The sequence below is a fragment of the Gobio gobio genome (genome assembly GCF_949357685.1).
Source record: "Gobio gobio genome assembly, chromosome: 10".
Lineage (NCBI taxonomy): Eukaryota > Metazoa > Chordata > Actinopteri > Cypriniformes > Gobionidae > Gobio > Gobio gobio.
In genome coordinates this window covers 9871852-9892900 of record NC_137116.1, presented here as the reverse complement: position 1 = coordinate 9892900, position 21049 = coordinate 9871852, and the positions used below count along the sequence as shown (strand labels likewise).

Here is a 21049-nt window from a genome sequence, read left to right as displayed (position 1 = left end):
CCACATATCTTTTTTTTGTTAGTCAAGTTTTAGTCGACTAAAAGTCTCATCATTTTAGTCTAGTTTTAGTCAAAAGAAAACTCAAGGTATCTTAGTCAAGTTTAGTCGACTAAAAGTCTCGTCATTTTAGTCTAGTTTTAGTCTAAGGAAAACTCAATATATTGTGTGGCAAAATAAGTTACAGAAAATACATATGACCTGCATAACGTATGTGCCACAACACCATAGCTAACTGGTTGATTTACAGCGCAGACGCCTAAAATCTGCATTAGCTTATGAGACGATGGGCACAAATATCAATTTCGATCTTGATTTAGTATGAATTCATATGTAAATAGCCTACTGTACATAAGGAAACATAAGTTTGCCTTTTAGCACTATTTTAAACTTTTTTGGGGGTTACATTATATTTGCTTGCATTCATTACTATTCACTGTTATTAACATTTTAAAATTTCACAAATTTCACAAATAAGTAAGCAGTTATGATCTGCAATACTTTTTTGAGCAACTAGACTACATGTATATTGATTAAAGAGCCATACAGGCACCAGTAATGGCATTACAAATGAAAATTATTATTTTTCCAGCCACAAAATGACTCTAATTTGCCTCTTTGCGTTGGAGTTCTCTATTTTAACCTTAATTACTACACAAATGTTTTAAGTGGTCATTAATGGACCATAATTATTGCACAAATAGTATTTAGTACCAAAATACCTCCACAAAATATTCTATAAATATTATTGAACTAAAATATAGGCTATTTATTTCAAAAATAGTTAAGGTGTATGGTCACATTTGACCACCAATGAGTATAAGTGTGACCAATTAGTAAGGAATACCTGAGGGCTAAATAAAATAAAAACATTAACATTAATGTAAACAATTTTGCATCTCCACCACTCTCCATAATATAATGATACTGTTGACATCATAATCAATGCTGTACTGTTTACCAAAAATTGCTGCAAACACCTGTATAGTTAAGCTGTTATGTATCCGCTTAAGCCATTCAAATGTATTGACACAGCGCTAGAAGTATTGAGCGCTCCGGGAACCGCCACGAGATGACAGGCTGGCAGCAACAGGAGGAGTATGAGAGAGACCTGAACTTGAGCAACAGCGCAAACTATGTCGGAATATTTTGAACAGCTGAATATTCTCTCATGATGAAAAAGTAGAGACGATTGTAGACGAAAATGAAGAGAGATTTTATCTTAGTTTTTATTTTATGTCTCGTCTTTTTTCGTCAACAATAATGCATGTTAATTTAGTCTTAGTCAGCGTTTTTGGACATTGGTGCAGTCTCGTCATCTTCTCGTCTTCGTCATGGGAAAAAAAGGTCGTATTTAGTCTCGTCTCGTCTGACGAAATTAACACTAGTTTTAGTTCAGTTTCCTGTGTTTGAGTTTGTTACCATAGGTTTTCATTGATTGTTTGAGATGTTACACCTGATGTTCATTTCTTTGATTAGTTTGCTTTGATATTTAAGGCCCTGCAGTTAATTTTTCTGTTCTCATCTGATTTACCGGTTGCTCTATTCCAGTTGATCAAGTTTAAGTATTCAGAGTATTTTGTTTCTTTGAGTTTTCATTTAGTAAACTCAACTGCTGCATTTAGAGCCAGCCCTATTAATTTCTTTGTTGCAGCTGCGTTTTAAATTCCTCACTTTAACTGAATGCATATTCTTACACCATTTGAGAGAGTAATATATATAGAGTTGTGCACTGGTGTGAATGCTTTAAACTGCTCTAGATGTGAAGTTATACATCTCACTGTCTCCTGCAGCCCTGAGCTTATTATCACCTTCACAGGCGCAACATGTAAATTAACTCACACACACCTGACAGTCATGTGGCAGATCAACACTTTAAAACAGTGTTTTCAATCTAAAGTCATGGTATAAATGTGGCTATATATATATATATATATATATATATATGTGTGTGTGTGTATGTGTGTGCGTTTACTCACGCAGTTGTGATGTGGATCGCTCCCATTCGTTCACACTCGTAAATGATGAAACTTCCAGAAACCACAGTAACACCATTAACCTTGATCGCCACGGGGACAGTGATGTGATCTGAACAGAGACACATTCAACTGCATCATAACTCTATGAGCAAAACTTCAAAAAGTTCTCAGTACATTGTGTGTTTCTGGATGCTTTTTGTCTCACCTTGCACTGAGATGCCAAATGTTCTTATATCATTCAAATCATTGAAGAACAATAAAAAAAACTTCTGCTGGAATTATTCGCCAAAGTCTCAGACAAGGTCTGACAGGAGTTACTACACGTTTACTGAAGCTGTGTTTGTGTATGCACCTTTGCCGAAGGGGATTGTGGGATACATGTGAGGCGGAGGCAGAGGACACGTCTGGATCTGAGTCGTGCCGAAGTACAGATGCACTGTGGCGTTTGTGGCGATTCCCACCCCGAAATCGCACTCCACCCACAGATCCTTCAGATCCGGGACGCTTCCGTTGATCAGGATCCCCACATTCTGGGAGAAACACACACACAAAGAAATCATTGGGTTTCATTTTGTTAATGCAAAATTATCCAAAAGTATTTTTCATGACATTCTATCAATAATACAAATTTCTTCACGCGAGTCCACAGACTTCATCCTCATCCCTAGAGTCTCTGAATGTGACACGGACAGGGACGGGGATTCATAATCTGAAGGTTTAGAAACTGAGCTGATGAAATATTCCAGCCGGCTCTCTCCTCAGACACTCATCTCTGCCATCACACGCCACATTGCGCTCCATTGTTGTCAGGATGGTAGACTTCCTGACATGGTGCCTGTTTCCTGTTTCCTGCTTCCTGTTTGGGCTGAAGAGTCATTTCCCCCGAATCATCAGCAGCTGAGAGATTCATCCAGGACAGAAGCTTCTTCACATTACAGACCATGAGATCTTCCAGATGGCTTTATTGCCGGTGTTTATGTGGGGAAAACAGCTAATATAGTCTTAAAATGTTTGTTTGTACAAGTATTAATCTCATCTTAAAATACCAATCATAAAATGAACCAAATGGAGTGGTGTTCAGTGTATGAGACTTGCAAGGAATTATGCAAATCAGTTCATTGCACAAACATGCTCAAAAACGAGAGGTAATTATATTACTTTTATCATGCAAATGACTGCATAAAATAGGCTTTGAAGTGAGACAATAATGAACAGACATCTCACATTCAGATGAGAACGAGTGATGACAGAAACAGAGAAACATCTGGAGGTATTTCTCATAATTAATGACAAAGCTAAATGGATATTTATTATAATGGTTTTATAGAGCAATTGTTGTTTACATTTATAATTGTATACACATCACTATATCTATATATTTGTTTCTTCTTTCCCTTCTTTTGTGTGTGTGTGTGTGTGTGTGTATGAAGGGGAAGCTCTGAGAGCCTCTGGTTCAGTGCACTGGTTTAGATGTGTGTGAATGTGTGTTACCTTCATGTGTGCGGTGCGGCTGATCTCGGCCGGGGTGACGGTCATGGAGGGACACTGCTGGACGCCGACAGCGCTGCTGATCCACGAGCGGCTCAGAGTCCCGTTGGAGCAGTCCTTCTGGACCGAACACCTGCAGCACATCATCATATCAGCCCATTCATTTATGGTGAGCCACACAGAGACCCGTAGTCACACTAGACTTCCCTACACATGCGTGTGTGTGAGCACAGAGGACCTCAACACAAAACTCATGCGAAGTAGAAGTTGAGAGTCACGAACGCACACGACTAGAGACACGCAACCTACAGACGATCTAAACCTCTCGATACAAAAGAACACGAGCTTCAAAGCTGCAGGTTTGTCATGTTGAGGGAAACTGGAGCAGATATTGTCTTTTCAAATGTTCAAATTATTATTCATTAAAACAGAAGCCCATCATTTCCCGTTTCTTCCATGCTCAAAGTCTAGTTTAAAAGCAATATTATGCATGTTAACAATAATCAAGAAAAATGGTTGATAAGCATATGAAATGAAGCTTCTGGAGCCAAAGATGTATTGCTCTGTCTGTAATTATAATCTATAAATCATAAATAGCAATGTCATAAGTTCGATATCCACAGAAAGCATGAACAGATGTAAAGCTTTCTGCAGTCTGAGACACTTTGGATAAGAGCATCTGCTTAATGCATAAATGTAAATGTAATTAAATGAACTTTTTTGTCAAGTGGGCTTGTAATGAATAGCCCTTTTGATCCTAATAATAAGTGCATTGAGATAAAGACCCACGGAACAAACATAAAACAGCATTAACTCAATTATTTGTGCTCAAAAAATGTCATTTATAAATGTGTGTGGGCCGTGAGCAATAAAACACAGAGACCGGGAGTTTAGAGAAACATCCAGATATAGCTATATTTAGATATGTTTGGTTTTGGTTGAAAGGACACACACACACACACACACACACTCAATCTCACACATACATACACACACACACACACACACACACACAAACACACACATTCTCTCTCTCTCTCTCTCTCACACACACACACACTCACTCGCTCGCACGCACGCACGCACGCACGCACGCACGCACGCACGCACTGTGCAGTTCACTTTCTGTGAAAAAAAAATTGTGGGGACATGGGGAACGTCCTCATATTTCACCCTCTTTTTGTAATACCTGTGTCATACCCATGTCATTATACACATTTGTGTCCTGATATTTCACAAAAACATGCCCACACTCACACACACACACACACACACACACACACACACACACACACACACACACACACACACACACACACACACACACACACACACACACACACACTCACCCTCACACACTAACACACTCTCACACACTAACACACTAACACACACACACATGTTTGTTTTTGTGAAATGTGAGGACATTCCATGGGCGTAATGGTTTTTATACTGTACAAACCGTATTTTCTATCCCCTTACACTGCCCCTGCCCCTAAACCTAGCCCTCACAGGAGACTGTGCAGTTCACTTTCTGTGAAAAAAAACTTGTTCTGTGTGATTTATAAGCATTTTGAAAAGTGAGGACATGGGGAACGTCCTCATATTTCACCCTCTTTTTGTAATACCTATGTCATACCCATGTCATTATACACATTTGTGTCCTGATATTTCACGAAAACATGCCCACACACACACAGTCACACACTCTCACACACTTACACACTTACACTCACACACTCTCACACACACTCACACACACACACACACACACACACACACACACACACACACACACACACACACACACACACACACACACACACACACACACACACACACACACTCTCACACACTCTCACACACATACACACACACACACACACACACACACACACACACACACACACACACACACACACACACTCACACACACACTCACACACACACTCACACACTCACACACACACACACACACACACACACACACACACACACACACACACACACACTCTCACACACACACACACACACACACACACACACACACACACACACACACACACACACACACACACACACACACACACACAGGATGCAGTTTGACATTTCCCTCTGAAAGAGCTTCTCTCATGAGAATGATCACCATGAGTCATGACGATCAGTGTTAGAATGAGTGAAGCACAGAATCGCTGCTCTCCTTCACTCAGTGACGTCGCCTTTAAATCCCAAGCATTCAGGAAAACCCTTGAATAAAGATAAACTCTACAGGAAATCCAGCCCAAAACATCTCAAATCTCCTCCAAACACACAGTCTGACAAATTCCACACGTGTATTTTTGTCACGGAATCCCAAAGCCTTTGTTCTCTAAAGCCCCGTGACTCTTTCTGCTGCGAAAACATGACAACACTTTATTTTGATGCTCCACTTTAGACATTCTGTTGACTATAAAAGGGAGCATCAAAATAAAGTTGAACCGAAAATATGTTTTTTCCTACACAAAGAAAGTGAATAGAGACGGCGGATGCTTGCGAGCTCAGAAATGATGAAAAAGTAGTCCATAACTCATGCATTACATATCAAGCCATCCATTGTGTTTTAGTCAATGAAGACGTGATGCTGAGTCAAGCACTCAGATTGTTACGGTCGGACTGGAGCTTTGGGCTGATTAGAGAGTAAATGAAGAGGTTACCGTCTCTCCAGCGTACACCAGCCGCAGTGGGCATCTCTGGCGCTCAGACACTCGCTGCAGGAGCCGTACTGGCCACACGCCGCCACGCCCACACGCAGGAGCTGCACACACAAACACACACACGAGTATCAGACCAACGTTCAGTCATATGTTCAGTTTCACAGCCAATGATTTTTCACACCACACTCTCTCATCAGCGCTCACAGAAATAGACTCGACGTCTGAATCTGAAGGAGACAGTGTGTGCATGATAAATCAACATTCATGCAGTGCCGCTTTAATCTAATATACGACTTAAAACTTAGAATAAGTTCTCATTTTTTAACATTAGTTAATGCATTGACTAACAATGAGCAAAACATTTGTGACAGCATTATTGTACAGGGTTACCATGACCATAGTTCTCACACACACTTTCAACAGCTTTAATCAGATATCAGTCACTGAGTTTAAGGCCCTGATAGACTTCAGGGGAAATCGAAGAGCTGTGACGACATTTCGAACAAAATCAGGCCAAAACAAAGTTTGTTTTGAGTTCATTTCAGGAGTTTGAAACAGCTCTGAACTCCCATTGGTCAGTGGTGATGATGTAACAGGTGGGCGTGGCTCTGAGGCCCCGCCTTCTTTGAGGTGTAAATCTTCTCCAGTTAATTTCTTCTGTTCAGACCAAGCGGCAACCTCCCGTGGTCTCTCTTGAAACCAATACAGAAGTGACTTAAACTGCAGTTCATCGACTGGCCACTAGAGACAGGCTCCAGAAGGGAGCAGAATCTCATTGAGCCCCATGTTAAAATGCCCAACTTTACAGCAGAAAAAAACATGTTTACAGTCTGGTACAAATTGTGGTTTTGGTCTATACGGCTAATTTTGCCCTTCATGGCAACTGTGAGGGGGGTGAATTTTTCTATAACTCATTCGTTTACATTATATAAAGCCTTAAAGTTCTGCATAATTAAGGGCGTGGCCACTTTGAGTGACAGGTGGATAGCCATTTATCTGCTGTCTGTTAGCCAAGATGGCAACGGCCAGCTCGTCCCTACTTCACGCTTCAAAACTGCTCTTCAGAATCCTATGGGTGACGTCACGGACACTAAGTCCATATTTTTTTACAGTTTATGTCCACGAGCAGCTTTAACTGAGGCGCTACAGCGAACTGTCACCACACATTAAAGAGCCACAAAACAGTATTTATTGTTTATGTACTTTTAAAAAATGACAACATTTTAGAGTTGAGACTTTGTTTCATATTAAAAGTGACCTGCTCTGTCCAGTCTGTCAGTGCGTTGTCTTTGCTGTGCGATGGGTTTTTCACTGCGTGAGAACGTGTGTGTGGTGTGAGAGCGCAGCTTGTCGGACATTGAACAGTAACTAAAGGGGGCGGGTCTTTGCGAACGGTCAACTTTACGTTCCTATTGTTACTGCGTAACAACCTTTAATAAACCTTGCACATTATACTTCTTTATATATACATATTATATATTTTATGTTAACCACTTATTTTTAAGTCTACAGTTTATCTCACTTATCATATCCACATATTTTTTATATATTTTTTTTTTTTTTTTTTTTATCTTATTTCCTATTTTTATCTTTTACTTGATTTATTTATAATTCTACTTATGTTAATACTTTTTATTCTAATTTTATTCTATTTCTATTTAATTTCTTGTAACTGTTATTTGCACTGTCCATGGAGCGGACCTGTTTACATTTCACTGCCAGTTGTATATTGTGTATATAACTGTGTATGTGACAAATAAAACTCTTGAATCTTGAATCTTGAATCTTGAATCTTGAATCAATTACCTACAAAGCATTAAATGGTTTAGCTCCCCAGTACTTGAGCAAGCTCTTAACGCATTATACAGTTACTGAACCAAACTGAATCAACACTGAACTGATTTCAACACAATAATGGCTGTTTTATTTATGTTTGTTTATTTATGTATATCAGGCTGTTTCTTAGAATGTTGCAGTGAGTATATCAGGGCCAAAAGCATGTAGTGTGTGATGTGTAAAAAGCTTGATGTGTACTCACATGGTGTGCGGTCATGACATACAGGTAGTTGTTGTCGCTGGGGTCGAAGGTCATGATGTGGTGAACCGGTTCATTAGCAGGGAGTCTCAGTGACCACAGATTAGCCACAGAGAGATTCGCCAGCAGAGAGAGCTGATGAAGAAACACACACACACACACACACACACACACACACACACACACACAAACACATCAGCATCCCAAACCTACTGAGAACACAACAGTAGAAACTGTATCCCACAACGCAACACAATCATCTTGACCTTCCATTTCCGATGGGTTTAATCTTTTCCTTGATTTGATATTTGGACTGCTGAGACTTACAAGTGCATTAGTGAACTTTATTTCACTGAAAAGTGAATTAAAAGTAGCTGGATAACGGGACAGCTCTCTCTGAATGATGAGGTCGTGTCAGCTCAACGCTGGACGCTTTATCATGATTGCTCCCTTTTCTATTTAAAACCAGGCTATTGTCCCTGACTGCTTCTCGACAGCACCTAGTTTAAATGAAAAGGCAGCACATGAGAGGAAGAGCATGATAATGATATGATATCATAATGCACCATAATTATCATCCTCTGAATGTTGAGAACAGTCGGTGGGTGTGAAACACTCGTCAGCTCAAATCTGACATGCCAAAATCAACCTTCAGAGACAAAGTGATAATTACAAATGTAGACAAGTTTCATCAGTTCAGACACACACACACACACACACACACACACACACACACACACACACACACACACACACACACACACACACACACACACATACACATATTAACACACACACACATACACTCACATACACACAGATATATACTAACACACACACACACATACTAACACACTGACACACACACACACACACACACACACACATAAACAAATACAGATACACTATATTGCCAGAAGTTTTGGGATGTCTGCCTTTACATGCACATGAACTTTAATGACATCCCATTCTTAATCCGTAGGGTTTAATATGGAGTTGGCCCACCCTTTGCAGCTATAACAGCTTCAACTCTTCTGGGAAGGCTTTCCACAAGGTTTAGGAGTGTGTTTAAGGGAATTTTTGATCATTCTTCTAGAAGCGTATTTGTGAGGTCAGGCACTGATGTTGGACGAGAAGGCCTGGCTCGCAGTCTCCGCTCTAATTCATCCCAAAGGTGTTCTATTGGGTTGAGGTCAGGACTCTGTGCAGGCCAGTCAAGTTCCTCCACACCACACCAGGTCTTTATGGACCTTGCTTTGTGCACTGGTGGAAGGGGCCATCCCCAAACTGTTCCCACAAAGTTGGGAGCATGAAATTGTCCAAAATGTCTTGGTATGCTGAAGCATTAAGAGTTCCTTTCACTGAAACTAAGGGGCCAAGCCCAACCCCTGAAAAACAACCCCACACCATAATCACCAAACTTTACACTTGGCACAATGCCGTTCTCCTGGCAACCGCCAAACCCAGACAGAGAAGCGTGATTGGTCACTCCAGAGAACACATCTCCACTGCTCTAGAGTCCAGTGGTGGTGTGCTTTACACCACTGCATCCCACACTTTGCATTGCACTTGGTGATGTAAGGCGTGGATGAGCTGCTCGGAAACCCATTCCATGAAGCTCTACACACTGTTCTTGAGCTAATCTGAAGACCACATGAAGTTTGGAGGTCTGTATCTATTGACTCTGCAGAAAGTTGGCGACTTCTGCGCACTGTGCACCTCAGCATGCGCTGACCCCGCTCTGTGATTTTGCGTGGCCTACCACTTCGTGGCTGACTTGCTGTTGTTCCCAGTTGCTTCCACTTTGTTATAACACCACTAAAAGTTGAGCGTAGAATGTTTAGTAGTGAGGAAATTTCACGAATGGACTTATTGCACAGGTGGCAACCTATCACGGTACCACGCTTGAGTTCACTGAGCTCCTGAGAGCGACCCATTCTTTCACAAATGTTTGTAGAAGCGTCTGCATGCCTAGTGCTTGATTTTAAACACCTGTGGCCATGGAAGTGATTAGAACACCTGAATTCAATGATTTGGAGGGGCGTCCCAATACTTTTGGCAATGTAGCGTATCTGCTCAGAGGAGTGTCTATCACTAAAACATCAGAGAAACCATTGTGTGTGTGTGTGTGTGTGTGTGTGTGTGTGTGTGTGTGCGCGTCCTAATCAAAGGATCTGTGTAAGATAAAGCAAAGCTTTCATGACCCTGTACAGTGCAGCCGCCTGTAAGCATGAATGTGAGTGCTGGTACAGTATATGTGAGCAGATGTACAGACAGACAGAAGGACAGGCAGATAAGCAGAGGTTGAGCTCTAACTGAATTAGGCTCTACTAACACAGATTCTCAAATAAGCTTATCTCACCACACAAATCACATTACACACACTCCTGAAACCATCAGCGGCATCATGAAACCACCCACATGACACACAGGCACACACACCCACACACACAGTCACACACACGCACAGATGATTTACCAAATCTAAACGGCAAACCGAAATCTTCATCACAAGCTCATTAACATATGCCTGCCTCCATTCACACATCAAAACCGATCATGATGAATCACAGCATCATGTGGAGATCAGCCAGTCATAACGGTGCTCATTTACATGCAGCAGTCTTAAAGGTACAGTATCTCCGGATTAAAGTCATCATGAAATGGAAGTTGCGCTGTCTCCTATTGTGCCGTATATCAGAGTTAAACGCTTCTCAAACAAGAACAAATGTAGGGCGGGGCTTGATTTGGCCGTTCGGATGGTTGTGGTTTGCTATTGATGGATCTCGTGTGAGTGCGGTTTTGAAACCATGACTCATACATTAAGTGGACTTGCTGGAATGTGAATCAAACGTAGAATATAAACACTCATACAATATATGCAGTCGCACTTCCACCGCCATCAGCAGATTCAAGCTTAATAAACGATGCATTATGAGTTAATTACAGTGAATCGGGATATGTCTGTTATGATATGAATTTATCTTGGCTACTTTTTGAATCTTTAGAAACATCATCAAATCGGTAGATTCAATGTCTCTCTCTGTCAAACACACACATTACATCCGAGCAGACGTCGTCCCTGTGTCTTGGCAGCGAAACAAAAAGCCTTTTCTGACTCTTTACAGCGACTCCCTGCAGCCAGATATTCCTTATCTGTGTGAATGAAACACTGCTCACAAAGAGCTCAGCCTTGCATCGCCTCCAGACTTGAAATAACTTACAAAATGTGAATCTGAGTAACCGTGACACACCTTCCTGGAATCTGGCCCTAATTACGGCTCTTTTGTTCGGAGGTTTTGCAGCTCGCAGATGTTTTCTACGGCAGAGGCACATGAATAATCTTTCTCTTTGGGTTTATGTGAATAGGTGTGTGGCTTGGGTTTTGCTTACATTTTGAGAACCTGAATTTACCTGTGAGGAGCAGCCAACAGTCCCAGCTTCAGAAACATGATCAAATATGTTTTATTTATGTTTTAAAGTGCCCCTATTGTGTTATTTTAAAGGCTTCTGATGTTGTTCTTGCGTCTCCTACAACAGGTTCTCATTCATCCGAGGTCAAAAACTCTTTAATTCTCTCATAATCTCCACTGCAGCATCAGCTCTTTTCTCTCAGTGTCTGAAACGCTTCCATCAAGGATTCAAACAGATCCTGAGTTTCTGCAGTGGGAAACAGGCTCATGAGCAAACTCTGTGGCCTTTATAACTGACCGTCTGTGTAAAGAAGCACAACAAACACACAGACAAAAGAAGACGGACCACCTGACCAGACAGGAATGCTTTAAATGGAGTTTGTGTACAAGGCAAACACTTTTCAAACAATATGAACAAATATTAGAAGATGTGTGTTTCGCTGTGCTGCAACCAATCACAGCTGTGCATTTATCAGTTACAAAAACTATCATGACGAGGAGACGTTATATGGAGTGTAAATTAGGACTAGTCAGCTAATCGTGCACCAACCAAATATCTGATTAAAGGGGTGGTTGATTATGATTTGACTTTTTTAACTTTAGTGAGTGTGTAATGTTGCCGTTTGATCATAAACAACATCTGCTAAGTTACGACGCTCAAAGTTCAAAGCAAAGGGAGGGATTTTCTTTTACAGAAATCGCTTTTTAAGGACTGCACAAACGGCTGGTAGGGACTGCAATGACATCAACCCTAAATTTGACATAAAAACCGCCCACGGGAACATGTTGAGAAGAGGAAGGGTTGTTGTAGTCGAGCACATTTGGAAGTCGCTCAAGCGATCATCCGTCTTTCACATTTACTGCGATGCAGTACACAAATGCAACAGCATGTCATAAAGCAAGATGAAAACAAGTTATAACCATAATAAAACTAAACTATCCCTGTTCTCTCTTCATGCAGCAGATATTCTCTGGCTCTGTGCATCTCACAACAGTTCCCACACCAGCCATTTATAGATTATCATGACAGAAAATGCTAATCAATGACTTGAAGATCGTTAACTCATAAATTCAGAAACGTCCTGTTTTATTCTACATGTTGTCACTTCTTCTTGAGTCTCTCCATCATTGTCCGACACCGGTTTGAACCGAGCGGCAACCTCCCGCAGTTTCTCTTGAAGCCAAAACGGAAGTGATTTAAACTGCAATTCATCGACTGGCCACTAGAGACAGGCTCCAGAAGGGAGCAGAATCTCATTGTTAAAATGCCCAACTTTACAGCAGAAGAACACATGTTTACAGTCTGGTACAAATTGTGGTTTTGGTCTATACGGCTAATTTTGCCCTTCATGACAACTGTGAGGGGGGTGAATTTTTTATAACTCATTCGTTTGCATTATATAAAGCCTTAAAGTTCTGCATAATTAAGGGTGTGGCCACTCCGAGTGACAGGTGGATAGCCATTTATCTGTTGTCTGTTAGTCATCGCATCACTTCAGCTCTGCCCACGTCCCGCCTCTTTGCCCATTTTCTGTTATCAGGGTGTGACGCGCGGCCAGGTGGCAACGGCCAGCTCGTCCATACTTCACGCTTCAAAACTGCTCTTCAGAATCCTATGGGTGACGTCACGGACACTACATCCATATTTTTTACAGTCTATGGTTTGAACATAAAAGACTAGACAGTTTCAATCATTTTCAGTGTGTGTCTGCGTGAGGTAATCGGAGCTGCTCACACAAGCTCTTAAAGTTCCGCCCTCGTCGTGAAAGGGGGCGGGGAGCAGCAGCTCATTTGCATTTAAAGGGACATACACAAAAGCGGCATGTTTTTTGCAAACCCTCAAAAAGTGACAATTTTAACATGCAATAAAAAATTATCTGTGGGGTATTTTGAGGGTTTAACTTAATATACACACTCTGGGGACATCAGAGACTTATTTTACATCTTGTAAAAGGGGCATAATAGGACCCCTTTAAGTCAACACAATTATTCAGATATCGGTCTTAGCTTTAATATTTGATCATATTAAGAAGTTGCAGTACTTTAGACTGTCAGAATAGCAAACTCATTCTCGACCCGTATCCGCTTATGACAAGCCAATAAAATCAAGCCCCGCCCTACATTTGTTCTGACTGGAATAGTTGTGTCCATATCCGTCACAATAGGAAGGAAAAGACAAGCGTACTGATTTTAACAAGCATATAAAGCACACTACCTTGAACAACAGATCTCAGACCACAGTCAGTCTTTAACCCATCAGCTGTATGTAGAGTTCATATAGCTAAGCTTCATCTGTAGGTTTTGACCTGTATTGTGATATTTATTTTGGCTGAATACGGACCGTCAGTGTGTTTTTCAGTGCAGCAGCTCAAACAGTTCATCATGTGAATGCAGTGTATGGTACTTTAGAGAAACGCATCTGTTTTGCACATTTATATACTGTATATTCTATAATGCAGTGTTATTTCTGTGCATGATCTCACCTTGCGCAGTCGGCCATTGCTCGTCCCCAGGAACAGCACGGTGCGGTTGTGGACATTGTCTACAGCGATAGATCTGAGCCCCGGGGCCTCATAGATGGGTCGGGCCTTCAGGGGCCTCCGCAGGGCCAGCGGGTGCTGGAGGTGAGCGGCCCCACAGTTCAACTGCTCCTGCTGCAGCTGAAACACATCATAACTGGATGTGAGTGATCATAAACGCATTTGGCTGTCGGATGGGTTTATTCCTGCTGCGTTTGCTGGATGAAGTCAGAACAGACTCTGTAACTGAAAGAGCTCAAACCCACCGTGACATTTTATATCGGTCCAAGCAAAATAAGACGTAGTGTGCTGATTCAATCATAAAAGAAGCAAGTGACCACTTTATGAACAGATCATTGAATTATTTTGACTCTCCCAATTTGTTCAAAAACGCTGACTCATTCAAGAATGAAAGCGCTCTGTACACGTCGCTGGGAAACGCAACCGCTCTGCTTATTTCTGTGAAATAAAGCAACTTACAATGTTGTGTCAAAAAGGGTCCATTAACATAATTAACCTGCTGTTGAACTGTTGTATAAAATCACATCACATTTGCAGTCATGCTGATATTCGGGAAAAGATCGCTCTTAATCGAGTTATATTGCGTAACTACTGTATATTAGGTTATAAATGCCAGTGTTTATACGAATAATTTTCGTCATAATTTTCCTCAACAACACTTTTTCACTGACGAATATTAGACAATAACTACCCAGATAGCAAACTGAGATAGAATCAACATAAAAACGATGTTTCTCAGGGCATTGAAATGACGGTGTTCTGACGATTTGTCCTAACTCGGATTTTGCTACCCCCCATTAAAACAGGTAGCAGAATTCAACAGCAAAAAATGCTACCTATCAGATTGTGCTACCAGCAATATATTCATGTGATTTGAGGCTTTATTATTATCTATAATTACCCCTACACTCTCAGAAAAAAGGAACAGTGGAGGTACAATTTTGTTCCTTGGGGAACAAAACATATAACTGTACCTTTAAAGGTACAATAATACCATTGTTTTCCTCTACTTAGAGCGGGGTTGGCAAGTTCAGTCCTAGAGAGCTGCTGTCCTGCAGAGTTTGGCTCCAACCCTGAAAGACATCTATAGAAGCTCTTATTGAAAATTAACAGAGGTTTAGATGTTGATGTTTTATTGAAAACATTTGGTCGCCATTATGGAGATCAGTGTTCAGTTTAGTTGAGCAGTTTGACTCTTGGCTTTTTATGTGAGTTTGTGGTTTTTGTTACAGTGTTAACAAAACGCATAATCAGTTCAAATCAAAAGAAACCATAAAGAAAAATGTTTGGTTAAACTTATCACTGATTCAAAATATTAATAAATAATATTCATAAAAAATACTTTCTTGCCACAGATCAGACTCTGATTTTCAAATACATTCTAGGGGGAAGAAATGTGTAGACGCACACAGTTATCAAGAATCAGCATATAAATCTCAACAATGGTGACATACTTAATGCTGCAATGCATGCTGGGAGCCATGAGTTTTACACTATGGTGGCTTAGTAAGGTTGGAGCTAAACTTAGAGGTACAAAAAGGTACAATTTTGTACTCTTTTTTTTGAGAGTGTACACTAAACCTACACTTAAAACTGTGTAAATATATTAAAAATATAAATATTTATTAAATATCTATGTGCGCATGCGCAGTAACGTAGGACAATCTGATGAGTAGGATGAAATGTCAGGACAACGGCAATCAAAATCAATGTTTTGTTAAGTTCGTCTCAAAGAAAATAACACTCACAACACTCACAGGGGTCCATTTTGTGCACAGGTCACTTGGCTCCATATTTTATCTAATGAAAAGTGCTTTTTTTATAGGAGATTCCAGTCACAGTTCATCACTTAGCACAGCGTTCATGGCTCGATTCTTCAAGACTGTTTTCCAAGATGGCTCCTGTCTGTATACGCGTAATGTACTGTCTTTATAAAGTATCTTCTTTTTAAACTGTTTGTACACTTACAAAGTTCTCAATGCTTTGGTTTGCATGTAGGGACCCTCATTATGCTACCGTATTAGTGTGAGGCTATTTTGAGCCTTGTTAGTGGTATAAACTAGCCATTTAATTTTACTTATTTTATGCCCCATAGGCTAGCGTTACAAGCTAATCTGTTTTTAGAGATAAAACTCTTTACATTCGATTTTCATGAAAACGTATCCCAGAGAACGATCCACTCAATAACCATGTGTTAATTACCCCTAGGTTCATTTTTCACCGGAGTTGTCCTTTAAGTGAAAATTCTACGTTCATATCTTTTGTTTATGGGGAAATTAAATTCTCAAAAGCCCAACAAAAATATGAAGTAACATTTTTCCTTGTGTCTAAAGAAAATATAGTAATAATAAATAATATCTTTATATGAATATTTTTGTCTTATATTGTGAGAAATATTTGACCAACCTATAAATCCAATTTGAGAAAAACTAATTCAGGTTGATTGGGACACTTTTTGCCATTGAGATGACTTGGAAAGAGTGTCCCAATCACCCTGAATTCACCCTACATTAGAGTATTGGTTCAACGTATCATATTTTTCATTGTAGATATGGCTCTTTATGATTGTATACCTGTTCTTTTTGTCTAAACTGTACGTGTGTGTAGATAATAGTGCATCAGAAGTAATGATCACTGAAGATCAGTCTCTAGCCCTGAAACTGATCTAAGCAGCGTCTGGTAATGAACCGGTAGTTAGCCTGAGATCAGTGTTTGTGCTGAAGCTGCTGGAACACACTGATGGATGAATTGTTCATACGCCTGAGGTTCCAGTGTAGAGTATGAGAGCGAGAGGTTCACGGCAGGGTGACGGGAACTGAAGCGGGGGAGAGAAGGAATCCAGCGCAGAGTTTCTCACGGGTCTCTCCCCCTCAGCGCCGTGACCTCCTGCGCTCCGACACACTGTAATCTATCACAGGACAACCCAAACACAGCATCGCCAGCCTTTACCCGAGTCTGAGCGAGGGCATCGTGGGACGTCACTGCGTTAGGAGGGGGAGAGAGCGAGTTACGCAAGACAACTAAAACACCAAACTGCCATGTGCTTTTTATAAAACGCAACGTTCACCTAATAAACACAGCATGTCTTCAGAAACGAGAATCTGCTTCATGGAGGTTTGTTCACAGGGCTTTTAATTCACATCAGATTCATATGTAACGTCTGAGATGGATTGTGTTGTTTTGAGTTCAGTGTATTATGAGACTTCATACAGTGACTCATTGAGTTCTGCTGAAACATCAGAAGGAAACAATAGTCAGTGTCAAAGCTTTTCTTTCAGGCTCGAGTCAGAAATCAGTCAGAACTCGCTCAAGGTGTTTAACTCTGGCTGCTCTGTTTCATTCACCGTAAACCAGAGGGAATCGGTTAAGTTGAGGATTGCAAAGTTTAAGTAATCAGAACTATGGAAGCATACGGGTACACTCAAAAAAAAAAAAAAGGTTCTATATTGCACCAAAAATGGTTCTTGGCTCGTAATCATAGGGGAACCTTTTTTAGTGCTATATAGCACCAATTTTGGGGCTTCAGTGGTTCTTCAGAGGTTCTTCAGCGGTTCTTCAGAGGTTCTTCACCGGTTCTTTGACTAAGGTGCTATATAGCACCTCTGAAGAACCGCTGAAGAACCACTGAAGCACCAAAATTGGTGCTATATAGCACTAAAAAAGGTTCCCCTATGATTACGAGCCTTTTTTTTTTAGAGTGTAGCAATATTCAATTTGCAATGCAGTATATAAAATGGCAATGCAGTTCAGTATTTTAATGTTCATTTTTTCATACCATGTGTGCAACGTTTGGAGCAAAATGATCATTCAAATTGAATACTACAATTTACATTTATTAGTTTTAACATATCATTTAAACATATTTTAACGCTTTATAAGTTGCAAATGCATTACAGAAATGATTAGATGTGTTTAACATGTTCAAGCTAAAATTGTAGCAAAATTATCATTTAAACGTTATTTTTCTTCATTGCATTTACACTTACAGTTAAGCTATTTTTGATTGCATTTAAACGTATAAACGTTAAAAATGCATTTCATTTTCATATTAAAACTAGTGTATGAGATGGCAAATGTAAATTCTATAATTACATTTTAATTTTGCATTAAATGTTGCACATATCACATGGAAAATGTAAATTTAAATACAGAAATGCATTCCCATTTTACATATTACATTTCATATTGAATATTGCTATCCATATGCTTGCATAACTGGCAGATTTTTAGTTTATACTTGCTCTTAACTTGAAATGTTTGAGTACACTAATTCATACATTTAAAGCTACACTGTGTGATATTTTCCCCCATCTAGCGGTGAAAAGGTATATGACCATCCAGTGAATATTAGTTTCTCTTCCTCTCAATTCCGATTTCGGTTTAACTCCTTCGGTGGCCGATTTAGTCCAAGATTAATATGGCTTCCAGTTCGACCTCGTCCACATTCAACACGGTGCCATCGAGTGTTAACGCGAAAGGCAAAGCTTGAATTTACGGGTATGTCCCTCTTTGGCTGATGTACTTTCAAGATGGAGGGGCAACATGGCGACCTGCATTCGAACCCCTCACCCGTATGTATTTTCAATGGCATATTATAAACTTACGAGAATACTTTATTACTTGAAAGAAGTAAATATGCATTAATGAGCACATATATTTTTGAAAGAACTAAGTGTTTTTAGCTGAGAACAAACTAAAAAAGTTACACAGTGTAGCTTTAAATTAAAATGCTCATGTAACCTCAATGTGAAATTCTTTTCTTATCAAGTTAATTCAGAAAATGCCAACTTGCTAATTTGCTAACATGTTAATAGCACTTACTGAACGAGACAGCAACTTAAAACACGCAGCGATGCTAACTCTCCAAAAACACACATCAACACAAACTCTTCTACATTAGCATAACACAAACATCTCCCTTGACGTTAAAGGGTTAGTTCACCCAAAAATGAAAATCATGTCATTTATTCCTCACCCTCATGCCGTTCCACACCCATAAGACCTCTGTTCATCTTCGGAACACAAATGAAGATATTTTAGTTGAAATCCGAAGTCTCAGTGTGGCCTGCATAGGGAGCAAAGCAATTTACACTCTCAAGATCCATTAATGTTCTAAACACATATTTAAATCAGTCCATGTGAGTACAGTGGTTCAATATTAATATTATAAAGCAAAGATCATATGATAACCGTTTTCAAAACAATGCTTCATTAAGCTTCGGAGTGTATTGATTCAGCGAGTCAACCACTGAATCGACTCGCTGATTCGATTCGCTCCGAAGCTTCATGCAGCAGTTTTTTTTAATCGATTATCACTATATAAGTTGTTATTTACACTCTAAAAAAAAAAGGTTCTATATGGCACCAAAAATGGTTATTGGCTCGTAATCATAGGGGAACCTTTTTTAGTGCTATATAGCACCAATTTTGGTGCTTCAGTGGTTCTTTAGTGGTTCTTCAGAGGTTCTTCACCGGTTCTTCAGAGGCTCTTCACCGGTTCTTTGACTAAGGTGCTATATAGCACCTCTGAAGAACCACTGAAGAACCACTGAAGCACCAAAATTGGTGCTATATAGCACTAAAAAAGGTTCCCCTATGATTACGAGCCTTTTTTTTTTAGAGTGTAGGTTTTTTTTGCCACACCAAAAATATTATCGTAGCTTTATCATATTAATATTGAACCACTGTACTCACATGGACTGCTTTAAATATGTTTTTAGTACATTAATGGATCTTGAGAGTGTAAATTGCTTTGCTCTCTATGGAGGCCTCACTGAGCCTTCAGATTTCATCACAAATATCTTAATTTGTGTTCCGAAGATGAACGGAGGTCTTACGGGAACGGCATGAGGGTGAGGAATAAATGACATTATTTTATTTTTTGGGTGAACTAATCCTTTAATCTTGCACAAAAAACATTATATAACACTTAATTTTAGCATTTACTCTCCCTTTTGAGTGCCATGGGCAAAGCATGCTGGGATATAAAACATCCCAGCCCAGTTTCAGTTAAACTTAAGTTTGTCTTAATTAAAAGAAATAATTTCATAACACTCGAAACAATGAAACCGTTCAGATTACTTGAAATATGTCAGTGCTGTGAACTCAAAAGAAAGTGCTTAATCCTCATAACGGTTAATTTAAGTTTGTCCTACTCAAACCAATTAAGTATTTTGAGTGTTTACTGTTTACAGTGAGATCATTAATGGTGAATGATGCAACAGGACCAGTGTTAGTAGTTCTGATGAAAGCCTCACACTCTCAGCTTTTCATAAATTAATAGGAATCAGAACAATATTTCAATTCAGCGTGATGATTATAGCCTTCTGAACACTCTTCCAGCTGAAAACTGCTAAACTGGCTGGTTTTAGAGGGGTTTTGGACACTTTTTTTTTAGCTGTCCAGGCTGGTCTTATCTGGTCAAGCTGGGAGACGAGCTAAAACACCAGCTGAGACCAGTGTGTTCCGGCCTAGGCTGGTTTTAGCGTTTCTTTCAGCAGGGTTAGGCGTTTCATTTAACACATAGGGACAGTGATTTGACATTATATGATGGCTGTGATTTAAATATGACAGAAATGTCAATATAGAATTGAGCTGCCACAAAACCCCGCACAGAAAACTAATAATAACGGATCACATTTAGGCCTACCATGACTGTCGAAACATATTCCTTAATCCTTTTTAATAACAAATGATAATAATAATGACATTTTTGACTGACTCCTAGCATTAAAGCTAAAAACAAAAGTAAAGTTTATTTTCCATGCTAACTAATCACCATTTCTCGTCACCTCACACTCGCTGAATAATCTCGTAATATAATTGGCTCCGTAAAATTATATTTTCATTCGCTGTGCTCAGGTTTGAAGATTCATCATAACTTTAGCAGAAACGCGATCTTACC

The 21049-nt window shown here is 39.8% G+C and overlaps 2 protein-coding genes across 2 annotated transcripts in view; one reads left to right on the top strand and one right to left on the bottom strand.

Moving 5' to 3' along the window:
* The window catches only part of rab35b (RAB35, member RAS oncogene family b), a 761740-nt gene that overhangs the window by 618949 nt on the left and 121742 nt on the right, over nucleotides 1-21049 (top strand). The window lies entirely within an intron of this gene.
* plxnd1 (plexin D1) overlaps nucleotides 1-21049 on the bottom strand; it is an 82198-nt gene that overhangs the window by 59861 nt on the left and 1288 nt on the right. Inside the window, exons 1-7 of the mRNA XM_079826480.1 lie at nucleotide 21049; nucleotides 14089-14265; nucleotides 8196-8327; nucleotides 6158-6258; nucleotides 3468-3597; nucleotides 2329-2506; nucleotides 1977-2085 (exon numbers count right to left, since the gene is read on the bottom strand). The exon at nucleotide 21049 is cut by the window's right edge and continues 1288 nt beyond it. Coding sequence (XP_079682606.1) covers nucleotides 1977-2085; nucleotides 2329-2506; nucleotides 3468-3597; nucleotides 6158-6258; nucleotides 8196-8327; nucleotides 14089-14265; nucleotide 21049 — 828 coding nt within the window. The remainder of the gene's footprint in view (nucleotides 1-1976; nucleotides 2086-2328; nucleotides 2507-3467; nucleotides 3598-6157; nucleotides 6259-8195; nucleotides 8328-14088; nucleotides 14266-21048) is intronic.